The 17,440-nt window shown below is 46.3% G+C and overlaps 1 protein-coding gene across 1 annotated transcript in view; it reads right to left on the bottom strand.

Moving 5' to 3' along the window:
• The window catches only part of zswim5 (zinc finger, SWIM-type containing 5), a 53,944-nt gene extending 36,837 nt beyond the window's left edge, over positions 1–17,107 (bottom strand). Inside the window, exon 1 of the mRNA XM_029250357.1 lies at positions 16,312–17,107. Within this exon, the coding sequence (XP_029106190.1) occupies positions 16,312–17,038 (727 nt within the window). The 5' untranslated portion in view covers positions 17,039–17,107. The remainder of the gene's footprint in view (positions 1–16,311) is intronic.
• Between the last annotated feature and the right edge of the window lie 333 nt (positions 17,108–17,440).

A 17,440-nucleotide genomic window follows, 5' to 3' on the forward strand; every position in this document is an offset into this window, starting at 1 on the left:
TGCTCCCCAGAGGTCACAAAAGTGCCGGCTCACGTAGTCTGTGTTGCCATACCCCTCGATCCTGTTACACCGTGACCGCCAAGAAGAAACCCTCCAATTGGGCATGGGGGTGGGCTAGTTCACCCCCTCTAGCACTTGCACATGTCTTTCTGGAGTTTTGTAAAACTGCTCTTCTTCTTGGTACAGACCTCCTTGGCGGAAGGAGCGTTCCAAGAATCAACTCTTACCACTGATATATGATGTCGCGTCTAGAAGCGCAGACATAAAAGGACTTCCTTTTTCAGTTGCAGCACTAACTGTATGACTGCACTTCCCACAAAAGGGACTGTAAAAGCCTGCAGTTATCAACATCTTGAGTCCACCCATTGCTGATGCTCGGATGCTGAGCTGGGCTATTAAAAAGTACATTTAGTCTTTACCTGATCACTGGTACTTACATTAGCCCCAGTGCTACAGCTGAGAGAGATAGGTCGGTGAGGGAGAGGAAGGACAGAGTCTGAAGTGTACGTCAGTATAGTTCACCACCAGGCAGAATCAAGAGCGCCACCTTTCTGTCGCTGCTAAGTTAGAGGATGCTCGCGGAGACGGAGTCAATAGACTGATGACAGCATCGCTGACAATCTGTGTGGATGGCGGAAGAAATCCAAACCATAGAAATGTCAATTCTTTGCCTGATTAATTACTGTGGGCGGTATTGACTGCTGGGGGGTTGGTGGCAATTTTGCCAGTAATGTGATGCTGCGAAATGAGTCACGCGGCCACAGTGTTGCAAAACGAAGAGTGAGAGCAGCGCTCTGCTGAAGTGCACCAGACTGCATGGCCTTCAGGTGTGGCCTGCTGTTATCTAAAATAAATTATGAAAAAATGTGGGGGTGGGGGCTTCGAGAGGCAGACAAGGGAGCGTTCAAGACCTGCGGAATCATGCATCGGAGGCACAATCTGCTGCGATGGGCAAGACAACCCACAGAAGAACCAGTGAGAGCAGTTCATTTCAAAACAAGACAGACTAAGGCTGCCAACGAATGCAGCGACTCACCCCTCCGATACCCCATCAGTGAATAACGCCTACCTTGTCACGTGCACGACACCCTAAGCGTACAGGCACCACCATGAAGGCGGTACGTCCATGGACCATTTCCACAGTTGTTCCCCCACTTGCATTGTCTGAATCAGACAAGGAACACAACACAAAGTATGAAGGGGGGATGGGGAGACACAGGCTACAGAAAAGGGAGACTAAGCGCTCCCCCTTGCCCATGGCTGCTGTCCACATTAATTATGTTCTAAGGGGGGGTGGGATGGGGTGGCCCCTCCCAGCATGTTTGCATGTCTGCGGCCACACTTGCACGGTCCTCATCATGCTGCGTGTTGGAGTTCTAAAAGACCAATGAAGGAGTCTGACCTCCCCTCTCTGTCTTGCGTGTTGTGAAGGGGTTGGGGGGGGGGGGGGGGTGACAGGTTGTTTTATGTTTGTGTGCTTCATTTTTGCTACCCCCCTCCACACCAACCCTTGTTTTTCCCCCCCAGTCCCTCCTCCTACCGCTTTCCCAGCAGTCATCTGTTCATTCAGCTGCCTGAAAGAACCAAATGGCTCCCACTGCCTAATGGGCCATATCAGCATGGCCACAGAAGGGAAATAGAGGCCTGTCATTACGATACCATATTGAAATGGAGAGCCAGGAGGCATGGAGGGATTGCGCTATTGATATTTATATTGTGCGTGCTTGTTAGAAAGAGGCCAGCTGAAAAGAAGTCCTCCACACAAAAATATCCTCTGTGCTTCCAGATCACAATAGTTCCAGAAAAGATGAATATTTAACATGCGACATCATTTCTGTTTGCACGAAACAAAAGTATTTTTGAAAAAGACTACTAATATCAAGAGTTTAACTTTGTTTCAGATGAGGAATCTCTTTTGCTGGGACGTGACAGAGATTGAACAGATATCCTGTCTCCCATGACCAAGTCCCATACTGGACTGGTGGAAACCCTGATCTCCAGAAATACCAAATGATCACTGCAGAACTTCCAAACATTGAGACTCTGCGCTTCCACCGCAAGCTCCCATGATCCAAACACCCGGTTAACCTTGGTAACGTTCACGGCATCCCTTCTGCTAACTTTAAATGTTCTCGATTTGCTGTGGGTCTCAACACAAAAATCTTTGGGTGCAAAGACTTCAAACGACGTAGAAAGCCAAGCTTTTTTACATGCAACATGTACGGACAGCTCTGCGGAAAGGCCTAGGCACAAACTCACCGTTCCGCGAGCTGGGTGGAAAATAAAACCTTCGGTGACTGCATACTCTATTGTGATCTTGAGCAATAACATGCATGCGCTGGCCTCTCCGGAGATGTGCCGCTTGCCTAACACACACTGGGAGGTTTATAAATAAAATGCCTTGTTCCTCTTTGGAACGTCCACGGCGCTGTTGCAGAAATCCTGTGTTCCGGGCACGGGCCGTGACAGGCTGCGGTGGCAGAGGCTGCACTCCGATGAGACCCAGCACACATAAGAAACACTCACAGCCCAGCTGAGGCCTTGCCAGGGTTCAAAAGTCAATGTCTAGTGTTCACACCTGCCCAAAGCCACAATGAGAGGTTTCTCTTGTTTCAGGCGTGAATTAGATGCTGTAAGAGCTGCAATATTGGGAAACGTGCGCCACGTCTTGCGTCAAAACAGCTGTGGGTGAAATGGCCATGTACAGCGAGGTATTGTGGGTGGTGCGGCCGTATCAACTTGCAGCAAGTGATTTGAGACTACCTTATGGAGTGGGATTTTCCAAGAAGGAACGGCCCAGTTCTACTTTGGTTCTTGTTTGAACAGATGCTCCAGGGCCCCGTGTGGAAAGTTGTTGGTCTACACAAATCCACTAATCTGTTTTTTTTTTTTTCCCCCCCCCTCCTCCCCTCTCAGCTGTCGAGGAATGTCATCTCTTGGTAGCGGACAGATAAACAGATTTTCAAACATGTTTTTGGAAAGCGCTCATTCATTTTTCAACGTGAGGAAAATATTTCGCTGTAACCCTTGGACACACTCGAGGGGAGGGGGGGAATTGTTGAAGCAAAATGCCTGGTGAAATATTCACCCTATCGCGGCTGTCAGGTTGAAATGCAGTTTGTACTTCAAAAGGAGGAGGGGGTAGAGAATGTCCTCTAAGCTTCCAGCCAGCTTCCCCAATCCTGGCTGCTGCTCTGTGACATGAGCAGGCAAGCCTGAACAGGGGTACTTGAGCAGGAGGGAAGTATGGGGGACAGCCATCCCCTCGGTCCATACGGAATCTGGGTCACAGTGATCACACCCTCCCCTCCACCCACATCTAACCCCCCAGTTGGAGCCCAGCGAGCAGTCGCAGGCAGACAGCTGATCCAGCCCAGACGAACTGCCGACTCAATGACTGAGAACAGCACACTGGGGGTGGGGGGGGGGGGGGATAGGGCTCCTCTCCTCCCCCTCACATCCTTCCAGCCACAACAAAGGATCGAAAGGAGCAGAAGCAGCTCGGAGAAGATCGGGTCATGGTAGCGTGGCATGCGTCAGCCCTGCCGGCTGAGCAGATACGGGGTAATGCCTCTGGTGCTGGAGACATAAATCAGACCCCCTTACTTGAGTGGAGGAGCTCACTGGCATTTCTGCAACTGCTCCACACCAGTTTACCCAAAATGGTAAGAAAATGGTTGCGACATTACCAAAAACTTTATATCACGAAAACTTATTTGACTTTGTTCTACTAATTATTCAGAAACACAGGTATATGCATTTCCATCAACAGTACTGTTCTTTCGCTTTCTTGACAAGCACAACTGGGAGAGGGAGAGAAAAAAAAAAAACACACATGCAGCTCTGCCTTTTCAACAGAACTGCTAAGATCAACAGTGAATAAGAGATCCAGTGGGGTGAAGGGCAAACGTTGCAACGGAGAACAAGGAGGGTAAACATGGGTAATTATAAGCGACACAGTATAGGAGCACAAAACCCCCCATTAACAGAGGTCATACAGAGAATCAGAAACTGTTTTCTTAAGGGGCTGCGCTCCAGACCTGGGACACAGCGCCTGTGGACAGCTCCTCAGCAGCACGCCTCACTGATGCAGCTTAAATTGGGGGCAAAGCATCTTGAGGGGGTCCAGCCAGTGTGTGTGTGTGTGTGTGGGGGGGGTTGCATCCAAAATTAATTAACAGTCTCTTTTTAATCAAATCAGACATTGTATTTTCAACCCCGAGCCCCAACCTGACACAGTGGGTAGCAGCCTAATTGAGCACTCCTTGCAGCCACTGATATATTCATAATGTGGGCGAACCTCTGCCATCTGTGTGCCTATCAGAGTACGGGCATGGTGCTCACCGCCACCAATATGGCTGCTGCCATGGAACATACTAGCTTGTGTTCCACTGCTACTATGACAACAGTCCATCTAGGTTAATCAACGGAGATTATGCTACTTGCCGAACAGAGCCCGGCTGACCTTGTTGATGGTTTTTAACTGCTGTTCTTTGGGCAAGGGTACATAAAACAACCCAGAGTGACATTTAAAGCCCGAAGGTGTGTTCGGGCCCTCAACGATGACCTGAAACTTTATCCTTAACTTTCGTTTCACTGAAATATCCATTCAGTCATTACCAATACCTGCTTACACAATTCAGAACTGTGGTTAAGGGGGCCGACCACACACCCTTAGCCTAGTTAGGAAATACAGGGTACATAGCAAGGTAAAACCTGGAGGGGTCACCAGTCAATCACAGGGCAATCACATACACTCATTCACTCACACATTCTCACCCTATGGCCGATTTAGAGTCAGCTGCTCACCTGAAGCATACCTTTGGACTCAGGGAGGAAACCAGAGCACCCAGAGGAAACCCACATGACACGTGAATTCCACACCCGTTGCCCCAAGAGCTGAAGCCCCAGCACTACTCACATCTCACTAAAAAAATACACCTTCTTAATTAGATAAACTTAAGACACCATTGAACTGAGAACGACAAAAGCTGTACAGAAGCGTTATGAGTATTTGCAACAATGTTTATTATTCGAAGTTGATCAAACCTACATCTCCAAGGTGCATTTTCTCAGCTGCATAAAGATTAAGCCCTCAATTATCCCAGCTCTTCCCAAAGCTATTACAGTTTCTTTTTCCTCCCAGCTGGAACTTCTTCATGATCGACAGCTGCTTCTGTTGACTCCCAATCGAAAGACTCAATTATTTCATTAAACCTTCCACAACAGAATGACCAAAGTTTAATTCCTCACTGGACTGTCTGTTGGATGGGAGTATGTTGGGGGAAGCCTACATATTCCACAAGGGACGACAGGGTTGCCAAAGCTGCCCTGACAAATAATGCCAAGGTCAAGAAAGGCAATGAACACAAAATTAAAGATGTGACTCTTCCCTGGTTTTAATATGTTGTCATGTTCACCAGGAGACAAGACATACACATCACAACATCAAAGAGCATTCTGAAATGCAGAGCATTTTAACTATTACTTGTCAGGCATTAATCGAGACAAAAAATGAGTTATATTCTTAGACACGTCACGCGTCTCTATGTTTAAAGTATGTTTTATTCTCAAAGTAAAAACTAAGGTCTCATTCATACAAATTCATTGTACTACCTGCCAGAATTAAAATAAGCAACACCAGCGGCCATCCTGGGAGAGTGGTGTCCTTTGTTTACCATTTGAAATAAAACAAAAAGTCATATTGTTACTCAAAAACACGATGAAATGGTAGAATGAGATGGGTCTGAAATCAATGCAGAAAAAGAATAAACCATAAGTGTTGAGAAGAACAGCAGCACAACAAGACAAGGCGCAGCTGAACACAGTGAAGGACTGTGCACAACTGGAAAAACAACCGCTACAGACACTGCTTCCCTCACAAGGCCTTTCAATGAGACTTGCCTTCTGGGAGCATGCCATCACCCATCCCCCTGAACACACACCTTATGTCTCTTACACTCAATGAGAGACTCTCCCCCGTGTGATCTGGTCACCACTTCCCCATGTATGGAATCTCAGCAGAGTAAAGACTCTGGAGGGTGGGGGCAGTTGCTGGTTGTCAGTAACTGCTGCCATACCAGCACAGTGTTACTGCCCCCAGATCTGTCTTTCTGTGATACACATTCCAAACAATATGCCTGCATGTGGGGGAGGTGGGGGGGGGGTGTTTGGCCTTTTCCACGCGTAAACACAATTTTGCCACCATAATGTGATTTGGCATCCCCATTGTCCACTCGATCTCACAGTCAGCTTTCTTCTGCTCCTGCTGTTTGACTGGCTCTATTTTTACCACTCTTTCATGTTTCTTGTGACATTACTTTGCATTTGTAAAGCAATTACAACCAAACAAGACCCGATCCGTTCCCACTGGAGTCCTTTTTTAGTCAGGCGTTTCGCTGGACTACAATGTAAGCAGGAGATCCCAATTTCTTTGAGCCCCAGTCCACCCTCCTCAGTAACTCATCCACTTACAATGTGCACGAATTCATGAAGAAGTGAATACCAAAGAGATGAAGAGCTCATGCAAAAAAGCATGACTCCAGCCACCACACATCATCAAGCTTCACCAGGCTGCTTGATCTGTACTCATTTAAATAAGGAAATAAGCCAACAAGCAAATAAACAGTGTCTGAATATGTGGGGGTCTTGTATCACTAGCTTTGGAGTAAAACTGAGAAAACAAATTGGATGCACATGTCCTGCTTCATGGTATTCAAGACTTTGCAACCGTAAAGTTCTGATTTGGTTGCTCATTGGACAGAGCAGCAGATTAGCGTGTAAGAGTGGATGGGGTGTCGTGGTTCATTTATGAGACTGAAAACCAGGGAGTGGCTCAACCTGAAAGGGGTGATATGCCTCATTTATGAGATGGAACGAAACAAGGGGGGAGGTTAAACCACGCGGGTGTGAGCTCCGCCGCGTGTCAAACCGACAGCGCATTTGTCCGGTACACGAGGAGACGGGGCGTGTGCCCATTTCGGCAAGCGGGCAACAGAACACTGATCAGAGGCAACAGGAGTACTGACACGTGTGATACTGCAGAAAAGGGGGAGGCAGGGGAGGGGAACATCGCCCCCGGCTGGTGGGGGGGAGCTGCCACTATGGAGGAAGGCCGTGACAGCTAAACCAAGACGCTGCTGCTGCCACCCATGAGCCTTGCTCCAACCCCCAACATCCCCTCCCCTGCACTCCTAGGACAGGCAGGGGAAGCGGAATCCTAACTGAATTACTGATAAACTCAATCAGAAGGTATCAAGCTGCAATGCACCAAAAGTGGGGGGGGGGGGGGGGGGTGCCATTGATTTCCAACCCTTGGAAACCCGCCAGAGCCCCGGAACGATCATTTGTCCCAGCCTGATGAAATTGCCCATAAAAACTGCTTCACCACAAATCAGAATAAAACAAAGCAGAGATACGCGAGCATCAATCTCGACTCATTTCCCGCTCAGTTCAGAGCACTGAAATGGAGGCCGCCATCTTGTCTGGGTTTCGTAAACTGCTGTGCGCGGAACTCGGAGAGCACTGGGCCGGAGGTGCAATGCAGCAGGTGACAGTAAGGATGGGACACCGCCACGTGGAGGAAGAAGGATTTATTTGTGTGTGTGTGTGTGTGTGTGTGTGTGTGTGTGTGTGTGTGTGAGAGAGACGGCGAGAGCAGCAGAGGGCCTAACCTGCTTACCACCAGGTAGCCTACAACAAACAAGAACACCTTGATGTCTCAAAGATTTGGAAGGGGGAAAAAAAAAAGTCTCAGATTACAGGCGTGTGATCACTGAGCCAAAACACAGTATCCCCTCAGCCCCGCGGAACTGTCATGTGGCCGAGAGCCAAGGGAGAGCTGCCGTTCACCCTTCGCCCCAGAGCAACTCATACGCCCACCTTTCGTACGTCTCCCCCAACATAACAAAGGTTTTATGACAGCGTCCTTCAGAACAGGTGCTGCTTATATGTGGGAACAATGAAAGATTTGTTTTACTGATTTTCTTTGAGCTTTCCTGGCAGGGAATTAATTACCTTGATTAAATATTGTCTGTCTGGGCAATGAAAGATTGAGAAGAATTAGTGTTTGCGCGGTGGACTCAGGCAGTGCCTGAACGTGATATGGACGTGGTGTTCTGACTCTAAAGACCGCTGTTCTATTTGTGGGAGACTGCCGGCGGAAATAAAAAAAAGGTAGCGGCACTGCAGAGGCACGGGAGTGACACACTGACACCCCCCCCCCAGGCGCTTTGAGGTTGGCCTCATAGCTTGTCGAGCGCAGGCTGCCGTTAGACGCAAACTCGGCACTGCAAAGCGAGACAGGAGTAGAGTCGGAAGGTGGGGGAAGGATGTGACGAGGGCTGGGGCCACATCTTAGCATCCAGAAACAATAGCAGGTGTTATATGGCAAATCAGTGGGATGGGATGCTATACCCCCCCAGCAGAACCCTGCACACCAAACAGATTTAATAACAATTGCTTTCGCAATGAATGTTGGGGGAAGGGTTTACAAAACCCTATCTTTTGTTTTCTCTGAGGCATTGAAGCTGTTACAACAGTAGGGGCCCCAACTATTTAAGTTAGAGAAAGCATTTAACTTTTGACCAAGTTAATGGCTTCCAGAAAGAATGCAACTGGTGTTCTCTGTATAAACTGGGCTGAATATTTTCCTGCTCGTGAACTGTACGCAATTTGGGATAAACGAGGTTAAAGCCAATGCTCAAAATGAGCGACAAAATACATGCACAGAGGTGTTTCTTCGGTACCATGGTAACAATGGCTGGCTGCTAAACACAGACCCTCCACATCAAACCAAAACAATAAGTAAGGGGCACATTCACCTTTGAATGTTAAATAATGGCCCCTAATGCCCCCCAGGATTAAGCAGCAGCAGACATCCATAACCACAAGCCATGCAGAACCACACAGAGCCAAGTTGGATGAGGGGCAAAGAAATTATTAACCACTTTTATAGGAAGCGATAATTGTCTTCTGTGAATGAGACCATTGAAAGAGTGCAGTAGGGAATAAGTGCACAGGTCAGCCTGGGTTAACTAGCGCTCGAAGCACTCCATGCCTGAAATATCTTTTTTTCCCCACAACTGCCTCTGGATGCGGAGTGCCAAAGGAAGCCCTTTCAGGCACGTAACCGACACCCTTCCATTCACTCCACAAGCGAGACATGAGAGGACACCTTTCAGCGACAAAAATGCAAAGCTGCTACAAAACCTTCCCTTCACATAAACTTCTCTGAAGATCTTGGACAGTGCAATAAGGCTCGTCTGTTTACCTGGTTTGGACCAGCACACTCTTCTCAAAGGAGTCGCTCTCGTTCTGCAGCAGAAATCTACTCTTTAACCCCAACAAACCGGAACATGAGAGCTCCTGCATTATAGGGGTCAGTACAGAACCACATGGCCACATCGCAACAGAAAAACCTCACGAGGCACTGTTGCTGCAAACAGAAGATATACATATTTTTTTATACACCGCAATGAATCTCAAGCTCCTGGCTTGTGGCCTTTCACTAGCGACGGCGTGAACGACCATCCAGCTACCTCCCTCCGTTCCCAATAACAACGTAATGAAGTGGAACCCTCTTCCGGATGAAGCCACTTTCATCCGCACCATTGTGTAATTTGATCTGACAACCAAAAATATCCAATTACAAACTTGAATATCTAATTAGGTGCATTGTTGTTTTTTTTTTTTAAATTAAAGTAAAACTGGCTGTGTGAGGCCAGGTGCGCATTTTATAAAATTTGACTATGCAAGGCCTGTGCTATGAATAAAAGCTGAAAGCAAATGCACTATGCAAACACACAACAAATGGATTTGATTTTCATTTGTTTGGCACTCACCTTTAACAAAAATGTGTGGGGAAGCTTGGGGAGTGAAATGCAGCAGTTTATCTTGTTTGTATCTCAAAGGTCTTTTACCTTAATGTGAAAACTAGTGTCGAGCACCTAGAGTTGGAGCGCTTGCTTCGCACAGGCGTGTCTAAGGCGGGGGGGAGCAATACCAGATGTTAAGAAACCAAAAATATTTCAACTGGGATTTTACTCCAACACGTTTTCAAAGGGCAGGATGTAAGTTTGCTTTGTTGGAAAGGCTATAGAGAGGGGTGCCAAAGTGTTGAAACCGATGCTGTACAAGAGCCCATGTGGACAGGTGGGAACGAAGAAGGCCTGCCCAGGTGAGGTCTTCTCATTCTTAGTCTTAAGTCTTCCGCTGGCCTCAGCAATCCAGGACAATGGGCAGTTGATTTGAGGCTTGTCTGGCTGGGAGACACCCTGGGGCTTCCACTATGTAACTCCTTCTCATGGAGGGAGGTGCTCAAGGTCTGACCCTAAAGTTAGGCACTTCTCTAAGGGGCCACCAAACTTCTCCCAATGTGTGGTAAGCAATGCTAAGTCCCAGCCCCCACCCCTCTCTTAGGACACTGTTGTCCAGCAGAGCATGACCCACTAATCCTGAAGTCTGACTCAAACCTAGGAGTGTCTCTCTGAAGACTCCATAAGAGCCCAGTCTGTGCAGAGTGAAGGCAAAGCAGATTGTGAGTGAGTGAGTGAGTGAGTGTGTGTGTGTGTGTGTGTGTGTGTGTATGTGTGTGTGTGTGCGCGCGTGCGCATGACCTCACGCGGGTCAGCGTGTGTCAGGGCAGCAGAGGATACAGTAGAGGTGAGGGTGTACCGTGATACTGCATGAGATGTATAATAAGTCCTTTCCAGGTTGGACAACCATTTAATCGGAGTTGTTGTGATAACCTCAAAACGTTTACGATCCTGAGCACCACTTCCCACAAAATAGCAGACATCCAATAATATCAATGTACCTGAGAAAGCCATTACACCTTAAGGCTTTCCTAATACTACACGTGGATGAGAAATAACAGCAGTACTGCAAGCTCCTCAGTTTAGTACTTACTTAGTAATCCCTGGCATCTAAACAAGCATTTACACCAACGGGAGTCATTGTCACACTGTGAAAAGGCAGAGAGGTCACAGCAGGGCTTTAAGCCGGCGCACACTGCAGTCGTTTCAAGACAAAGGAGTACCGGCATGAGGCGATGGCAAAAAAAAAAAAAGTCATGCCTTCTCCCAAGTCTGATGTATTGGGTGGAATCCCTAAAGTCAGGCCCCACTCAGATCTCTGACAAGTTCTTTAGTGTTGGATAAAACAAAAAAGGGGAAAAGAGGAAAAAGAAAGAAAAGAAAAACGAAAGATCCACAGCGTAATCGCCACTTGTTCATTTATGACTCAACAGGAGCGGAAAGTATCGTTAACCCACAGCGGCAGCGCACACGTGTCTGAATGGACCTTACTCCACATCAGCGCCCGTCCCCAGAAGAGCCATAAAGTGTGTACGGTTCACGCAGAGCCCTCATAGCACTGCTTCGAAAATAGGCTCGTTCTCACACTTTGACACTTTCCAACAAAAGTCACTAAACAAAAGGAAGAAGGGAGAGGTGTGGCGAGAAATTACTGTTAATTTCAGCCAATATGAAGAGCCCTGTTATTAAGAAAAGACCCTTAAGCCTTCATGTATTCCAGCATGTCCTCTCCTGCGTCTGTGCCGTAATAAGGCCTGTATTTCCCTTCCCACGGCTGCGCCAAGGAGCTCAACGTTTTGTCTTTGGTTTTGTTAGTCTGTAATTTAACTAACCTTGTGAGGAACATGGGAAGGCAATGTTTAACAGAGGGGGGCCAAAGCAATTACATGAGGTCAGCCAGCATTGTTTTCCTTGTTGCTTGTCAAATCCAGGCCTAAAATAAAACGAAGCCACCAGACTCTTAGGAAGATTCACAACTCTTGACCTGCTCCTAATGTGGCAGTCAGTCTACAAGCTTGGGAAGGTACAGTGGGAGCAGTTTGCTGTGTTATAACAAAGTTATATGGCTAACAAAACATACTTAATATAATGATGGCGTATGATCACTTGTATAAAAGTAGATAAATACAAAACTGAAAAGTTCAGCTTTGACAATTATTCATTCTCCTTTGTCTTTTAATGTTTGGTTGCTGTCTTGCAGGACATACAACCTCAAGTCTTTTGCGGTATGTTTGTGCAGTGTATGCAGTGTTTTTCAAATTTTGAAAGTTTAATATATGGAAATAGGACATTCAATAACTTCTTGTCTTAAGGAGGGTCGTGGTGATCCAGAGCCTATCCCAGAAGCACTGGGTACAAGTATGAGAGGGGTACATCTCCACAGGAGACCAGTCAATTACAGGCAGCCCCACACAGACACACACACACAGACATCCATTCACACACTAAGCGCAATACACAGTCAACAATTTACCTGAACTGCATGTCTTTGAACTGTGGGAGGAAACCCACAGTGAGATGGGGAGAACATACGGACTGCACACAGACTGAGAAGGGATCGATCCTATATTCTCTCGCACCACCCAGGTGCTGTGAGGCAGCAATGCTACTCACTATCCAACCACGCTGCACTATGAAAATATCAATAATCAAAAAAAATATACAGCACCTCCTTAATTTATGTATACATTTCAAAGTGACTCAAAAGCATAAAAGTCATTTTCACAGCTACAAATAAGCAAAGTGCTGATATGCAAAAGAAACGGCATCATGATAACCACTCCGACATACCGGCCATTACAGAGTTCCCAATTACACAGTTTGAAACTTGCTTCTTCCCCTGAAACTTGGTTTATCCGGCAAAATATGACATGCAGTTTGGCCACAACACAACTTACTTCTTACTTGCTACTACTTGTTAAACTCTGATTGGCAAAGGTAGCGAAAGAAGAAAGACGTTTGTGAAAACATACGTTGCCTTGAACTTGATAAGTTGAAAATCTCTGTAAATATCAGAAATGTAAGTACAGGCCTGCGCTGTTAGTAGCATTTGACAAATTCCAGTTCATTTGTCCTCTAATAGCACAATCCATATTCTCTGTGTAAAGGTTTACGGAAATATCACTGCTGTCAAAACCAAAAAAAAAAAAAAAAAAAACACTGGTACACCCTCTTTTATATGTCACATTAAAAGTATGCAATTCCAGCTGCAACTGCAACCATAATTGCCAATTAGAGAAAGACATTTCACTCCAACTGACTAAAAGACATTTTTGCTATTCATTTCAATCTGCATTATTCACTTTTGGGAAATGGTAAAGTACAAATCCAGAAAAGAAACTACTGATGTCGAGAAGCCACATTGAAGGGTCAGAATAACCAAAAAAAACTGTGGTCAGACCCTCGGAATATAAAGCCAGAAACGCATGGGGGGGGTATGCCTCCCTATTAATTTGACTTCAAACAGGCACATACCCTTGGGTACACCCCCAGCCCTGTATACCACTTCCTGTCAAAATTCCCAACGCATGGCTCAAGCCCCTGCCATCCATAGCTAACGTTACCGCTTGGAAAGTTAAACACTAAAAGTAAAACAAAAGACTAGTTTGGGGAATAGAGGCCTAAAGGCAACCATGTGTCCCTGGCTCTCCTGCTTCATCTCGCGGCCATGTGCTGTACACACCATCTTCAAAAGGCCTCTGTGGTCTAGCCTAGTTAGGAAGGTGAGGCAGCTGTTATGGGAAACAAGATGACACATACACACACAGGATTAACCTGCTTTTCGCTTTGGTCATTACAAATGGAACATTTTTGGGAGGGTTCTGCAGTCCAATTGACCTTGGCAACATGCTATTTGTATATTTTTTCTACTCATGTAACTCTGTGACTGGGCTGGTGGCCAGGAAATGGGAAACTGAAAGATACGGAGCCATGTCCTTCTATTAAAGTCATAAAACCTTCCATGAATATTACATATTCGTGTGATAATCACACAGTTTCAGTATTAATGAAATAAAACACTGACGAAGCGCACTCCGCAGGCCTCCCATCTACACTTAAATCTGCTCCATGCTACCAACGTGGACAATGCCACAAACTCCAGGAAAACCAATGAAATGTCATCCTGTCAATTATTTTTTAAACCACGTCACCAGTAGACTCAGCTGACCACTCATGTGCATTAGCAAGTACACTTAAGGTAAGGTAAGTACAGGCCAGAAATAAAGCAAGATGGAATAATAACAAAATGAATATCCAACACAAAAGTTTTCCAATTACAATCAAACAGAAAGGAATTAAAACTGCTAACTAATCAGATAGCTGACACGCAACATGAGGACTGATACGTCAACATGGCAGCTCATGTAAGGAGAGATTTTCCCCACAACGCCTATGAAGAAAGAAAGAATGTCTAATTCGTATTACATATTAATTACTAATTCGTATTAAACATATTAGCTTCTTCTCAAAATGAGCACTAAAGACAGCACATGTAAAATCAAAATAGTATGCATTTCAATTCTGACACATGAAAACTTGGTCATCAGCAGAAAAAACGTCAGCAAAGTGGAACCTTCTTCAGAGCCACCTATTCGCACGGTTTTGTTAGTATTCCTGCGGATAATCGTACCAATGTCCAAAAAGGGGAATGTCTTTTCATCCCCCCGCCTGCGCCGTAAATTATATTATTAGGGTGAGCAAGTTTTTGGTGGAGAAAATAAGCTTTTAAATATTAAATTTAATCCAGACGCTGAGATAGAAGGCCCTTTCATAAGGCAAGTGTTTCAAGGTTTCTAAATGTGTGTCCAAGTGATTTCATTACAGCCAAGTTATCACATTTCAGCCAATGCAGCCTTTTAAAGCAAAGGGCCACAGTGCATCTTTGTGCCTACAAAATGGGCACTTATTATTAGATTATACGTATATTTTGCCCTCCCTCTCCATGTGCAGCACTTCTTCAGGACTGTGAGGTGTACTGACATGTACAAAATAATTATTCACGGGAAAGTTTTTTTTTTTTTTTTTTTAAGAGCACAAATGCTGGCAAACAAGAGCCACAGACAGCTGGGCTGGGGAGATTATCTGGCCTATTCTGCGGGTTGCTGTTTAATAAAAGTCAGTAAATTGTTTGGAAAAATATGTACTGCGCTTTCACAGATCGTCAGTTACACATTAAGACTGAGAAAGAACTGTAGGTACTGCTGTGTGTGTGTGTGTGCGCGCGCGCGCTGGTTTAATCAATCATCCCATGAACACACACAAGGCGAATAAACTGCTTAAAGGGAGATAATACTGCAAAACACGACACAATACGAAATATAATGCATTTCTCGTCAGATTCACCCGCCTCCCCCAACTAAAATATAGAATTTCGAGCATATTTTTGTAACCACAGACCGTCTTCGGATCCAAGTATTTTTTAGTTTGTCACTGTACATAAACCAGAAATTCACAGGTAATAATCTTACAGGAAACCGTAATCTTTACCACAATAAAACGTAGAAGAAATTAATGTTAAGATTAAGTGAAATATCATATGTCTTTAAAACGGCCTGACGAGCCGTTTTCGCCTCAGAGACGACCGTCGGACCGTCGATCATTTGTCGTTAAGTAGCTCTATTGTCAGCTGTGGGCAAAACACAAAAATAGGCGAAAAAATGCGATTTTTATCCCAAAAAGGGAGGTTAAAAAAACAATTTCGTAACTTAAGAGGCCAGGTAAGAGCCATGTGTTTGAGGGACTGAAATGGGACGTGATTCTCTTTGTCTTCGTCTAACAAGAGCAAATAAACAAAAGACGGACACGCAGAGATCAAAGCGGATTACACGGGTTTAATTTTAATAAAGACATAAAACTGTGGCCCTTTCCCTGAAACCCTAGCAAACGCCGACTAAAACGCCACATTCGTTTTGTGTATACAAAATTAAGTTTAAAAAAAGGGGATATAACGATATTACAGCGCTATTGTTACAGCGTCCGAGCGAGGAGACTGAGGAAAAACCCCGAAATGGGGAAAAACAAACCCGGCTAGTTTATTCACAAAAAACAAAAACCAAAAAAAAAAAAGAAAAATGCGAGGTACTCCTGTGAACACAATACAATCTCCGAATAAGTGAGTTGAAAAGCAGTTCGTTCCTGTGGCCAAAGCTAGGAACCGCGAATCACATCTGAAAAGAGCCTTTTAAAATTTAAAAAGCAGATTTGTCAAGCAGCGCCGTCGAGCTGCGCTCATTTAAAGGAGATTATTTAACGTGTTCGCGGGGAAACAACTGAGACAAGGCGCATTTTCTGAGCAAATTAAGTGAGTTTAAATATGGGAAGGTGTCCCAAATACGTTAAAGTTTTCGTGTGATACGACAAAGTTGTGTTTGTTGGGAAACAAAGCCAAGTTTGCGCAGCAGAGGCTCGTAATTGAAGGGGAACGACGGAGGGACGGTCCGCTCCGGTCCGGTCCGGTCCGGTCAACATCCGGTCCCGTTTAGTCCGGTCCACTTACCGACTTGCAGCACGTTCTCAACGCATCCGCTCTCAAGGAGCCGGATCCCCCTCCGGAAAGGTAGTCCCTCTCCACTGCCTCCTGCCACCGCATTCCCCACAGCGCCGGACACCCCGCCAGGGACAGCCCCAGATCCAACGGGAGCCCCGGCGCCCGCCGCCGGACCGTCCTCGCCGGCTCCCCGGCACTGAAATGACGAATACATGCAAATCTCCCTTTCGTTCCTCGGGAAGGACCAGTAGACGATGCGTCGCTGCACCGGCTCCGGAATCCGCTCGAAGCGCTCCTCCACCCTCTCGAAGGCCCACTTCTCCGCCACGGCCTTAGCCGCGCAGTCCAGCAGCGACTCGGGACACTGGAACCGCGGGTTGGGGAAGCCCGGCCCCGGCCCCGGACCGGGCCCCCGGGGAGCGGGGCGCAAGCACGGTCGCTTGCTGGCCGGGGGTAAGGAGAAGTGAAGCGGCGGCTGAGGCGGTATCTCTCCGCGTCCCTCCGCCATGGCGAGCAGACTAACACTGAGCAGGAGAGAGCGGCTCGGGAAGCACGGAGATACACAGCGAGAGAGAGAGCGAGAGATACACTCACGCGCGGAGCAGCTCACAGGACGGGAGGGGGTGGCGCAGCGCAGCGTCGGCGCAGGGGAGAATAATATGGAGCAGAGGCGCGCGAACTTCAGCACTACTGTGCACGGACATCGCGCGCGGTGGCGGCGTGTAAAGTCGCGCATCGTACATTTTACATTGGCACTGTACGACGAAAAAGGCGATGTCGTTCTTATGGTCTGCAAAGTAGTACTGGCGGGAAGTTATCGATAATCGTGTTATTAAGAATGAATTATTACCATTTTTATATAATTCGTTTCTTTTTGCTACTCTGTCTGACCCACTTAGTGGGTAAATAACTTATAGCTCATATTATAAGTTGTAATAATCATGTAATACTTATTTTTGTGCTGGAACTGGAAAAGTAAAAATGTAAGCTGTAGTGTTTTCTCTGTAAGGCACAGTGTGGCACAGGTGAGATGTTTTTCCCTTTGCTGCACCAACAAGAGCGACAGGCCTGGCTCTCCTGGTTCCTTGACTTAGAAATGTTTTTCGTAGTTGTTATTGCTTATTGAAGTGGCTTGGAA

The sequence above is a fragment of the Scleropages formosus genome, chromosome 3, assembly GCF_900964775.1.
Source record: "Scleropages formosus chromosome 3, fSclFor1.1, whole genome shotgun sequence".
Taxonomy (NCBI): domain Eukaryota; kingdom Metazoa; phylum Chordata; class Actinopteri; order Osteoglossiformes; family Osteoglossidae; genus Scleropages; species Scleropages formosus.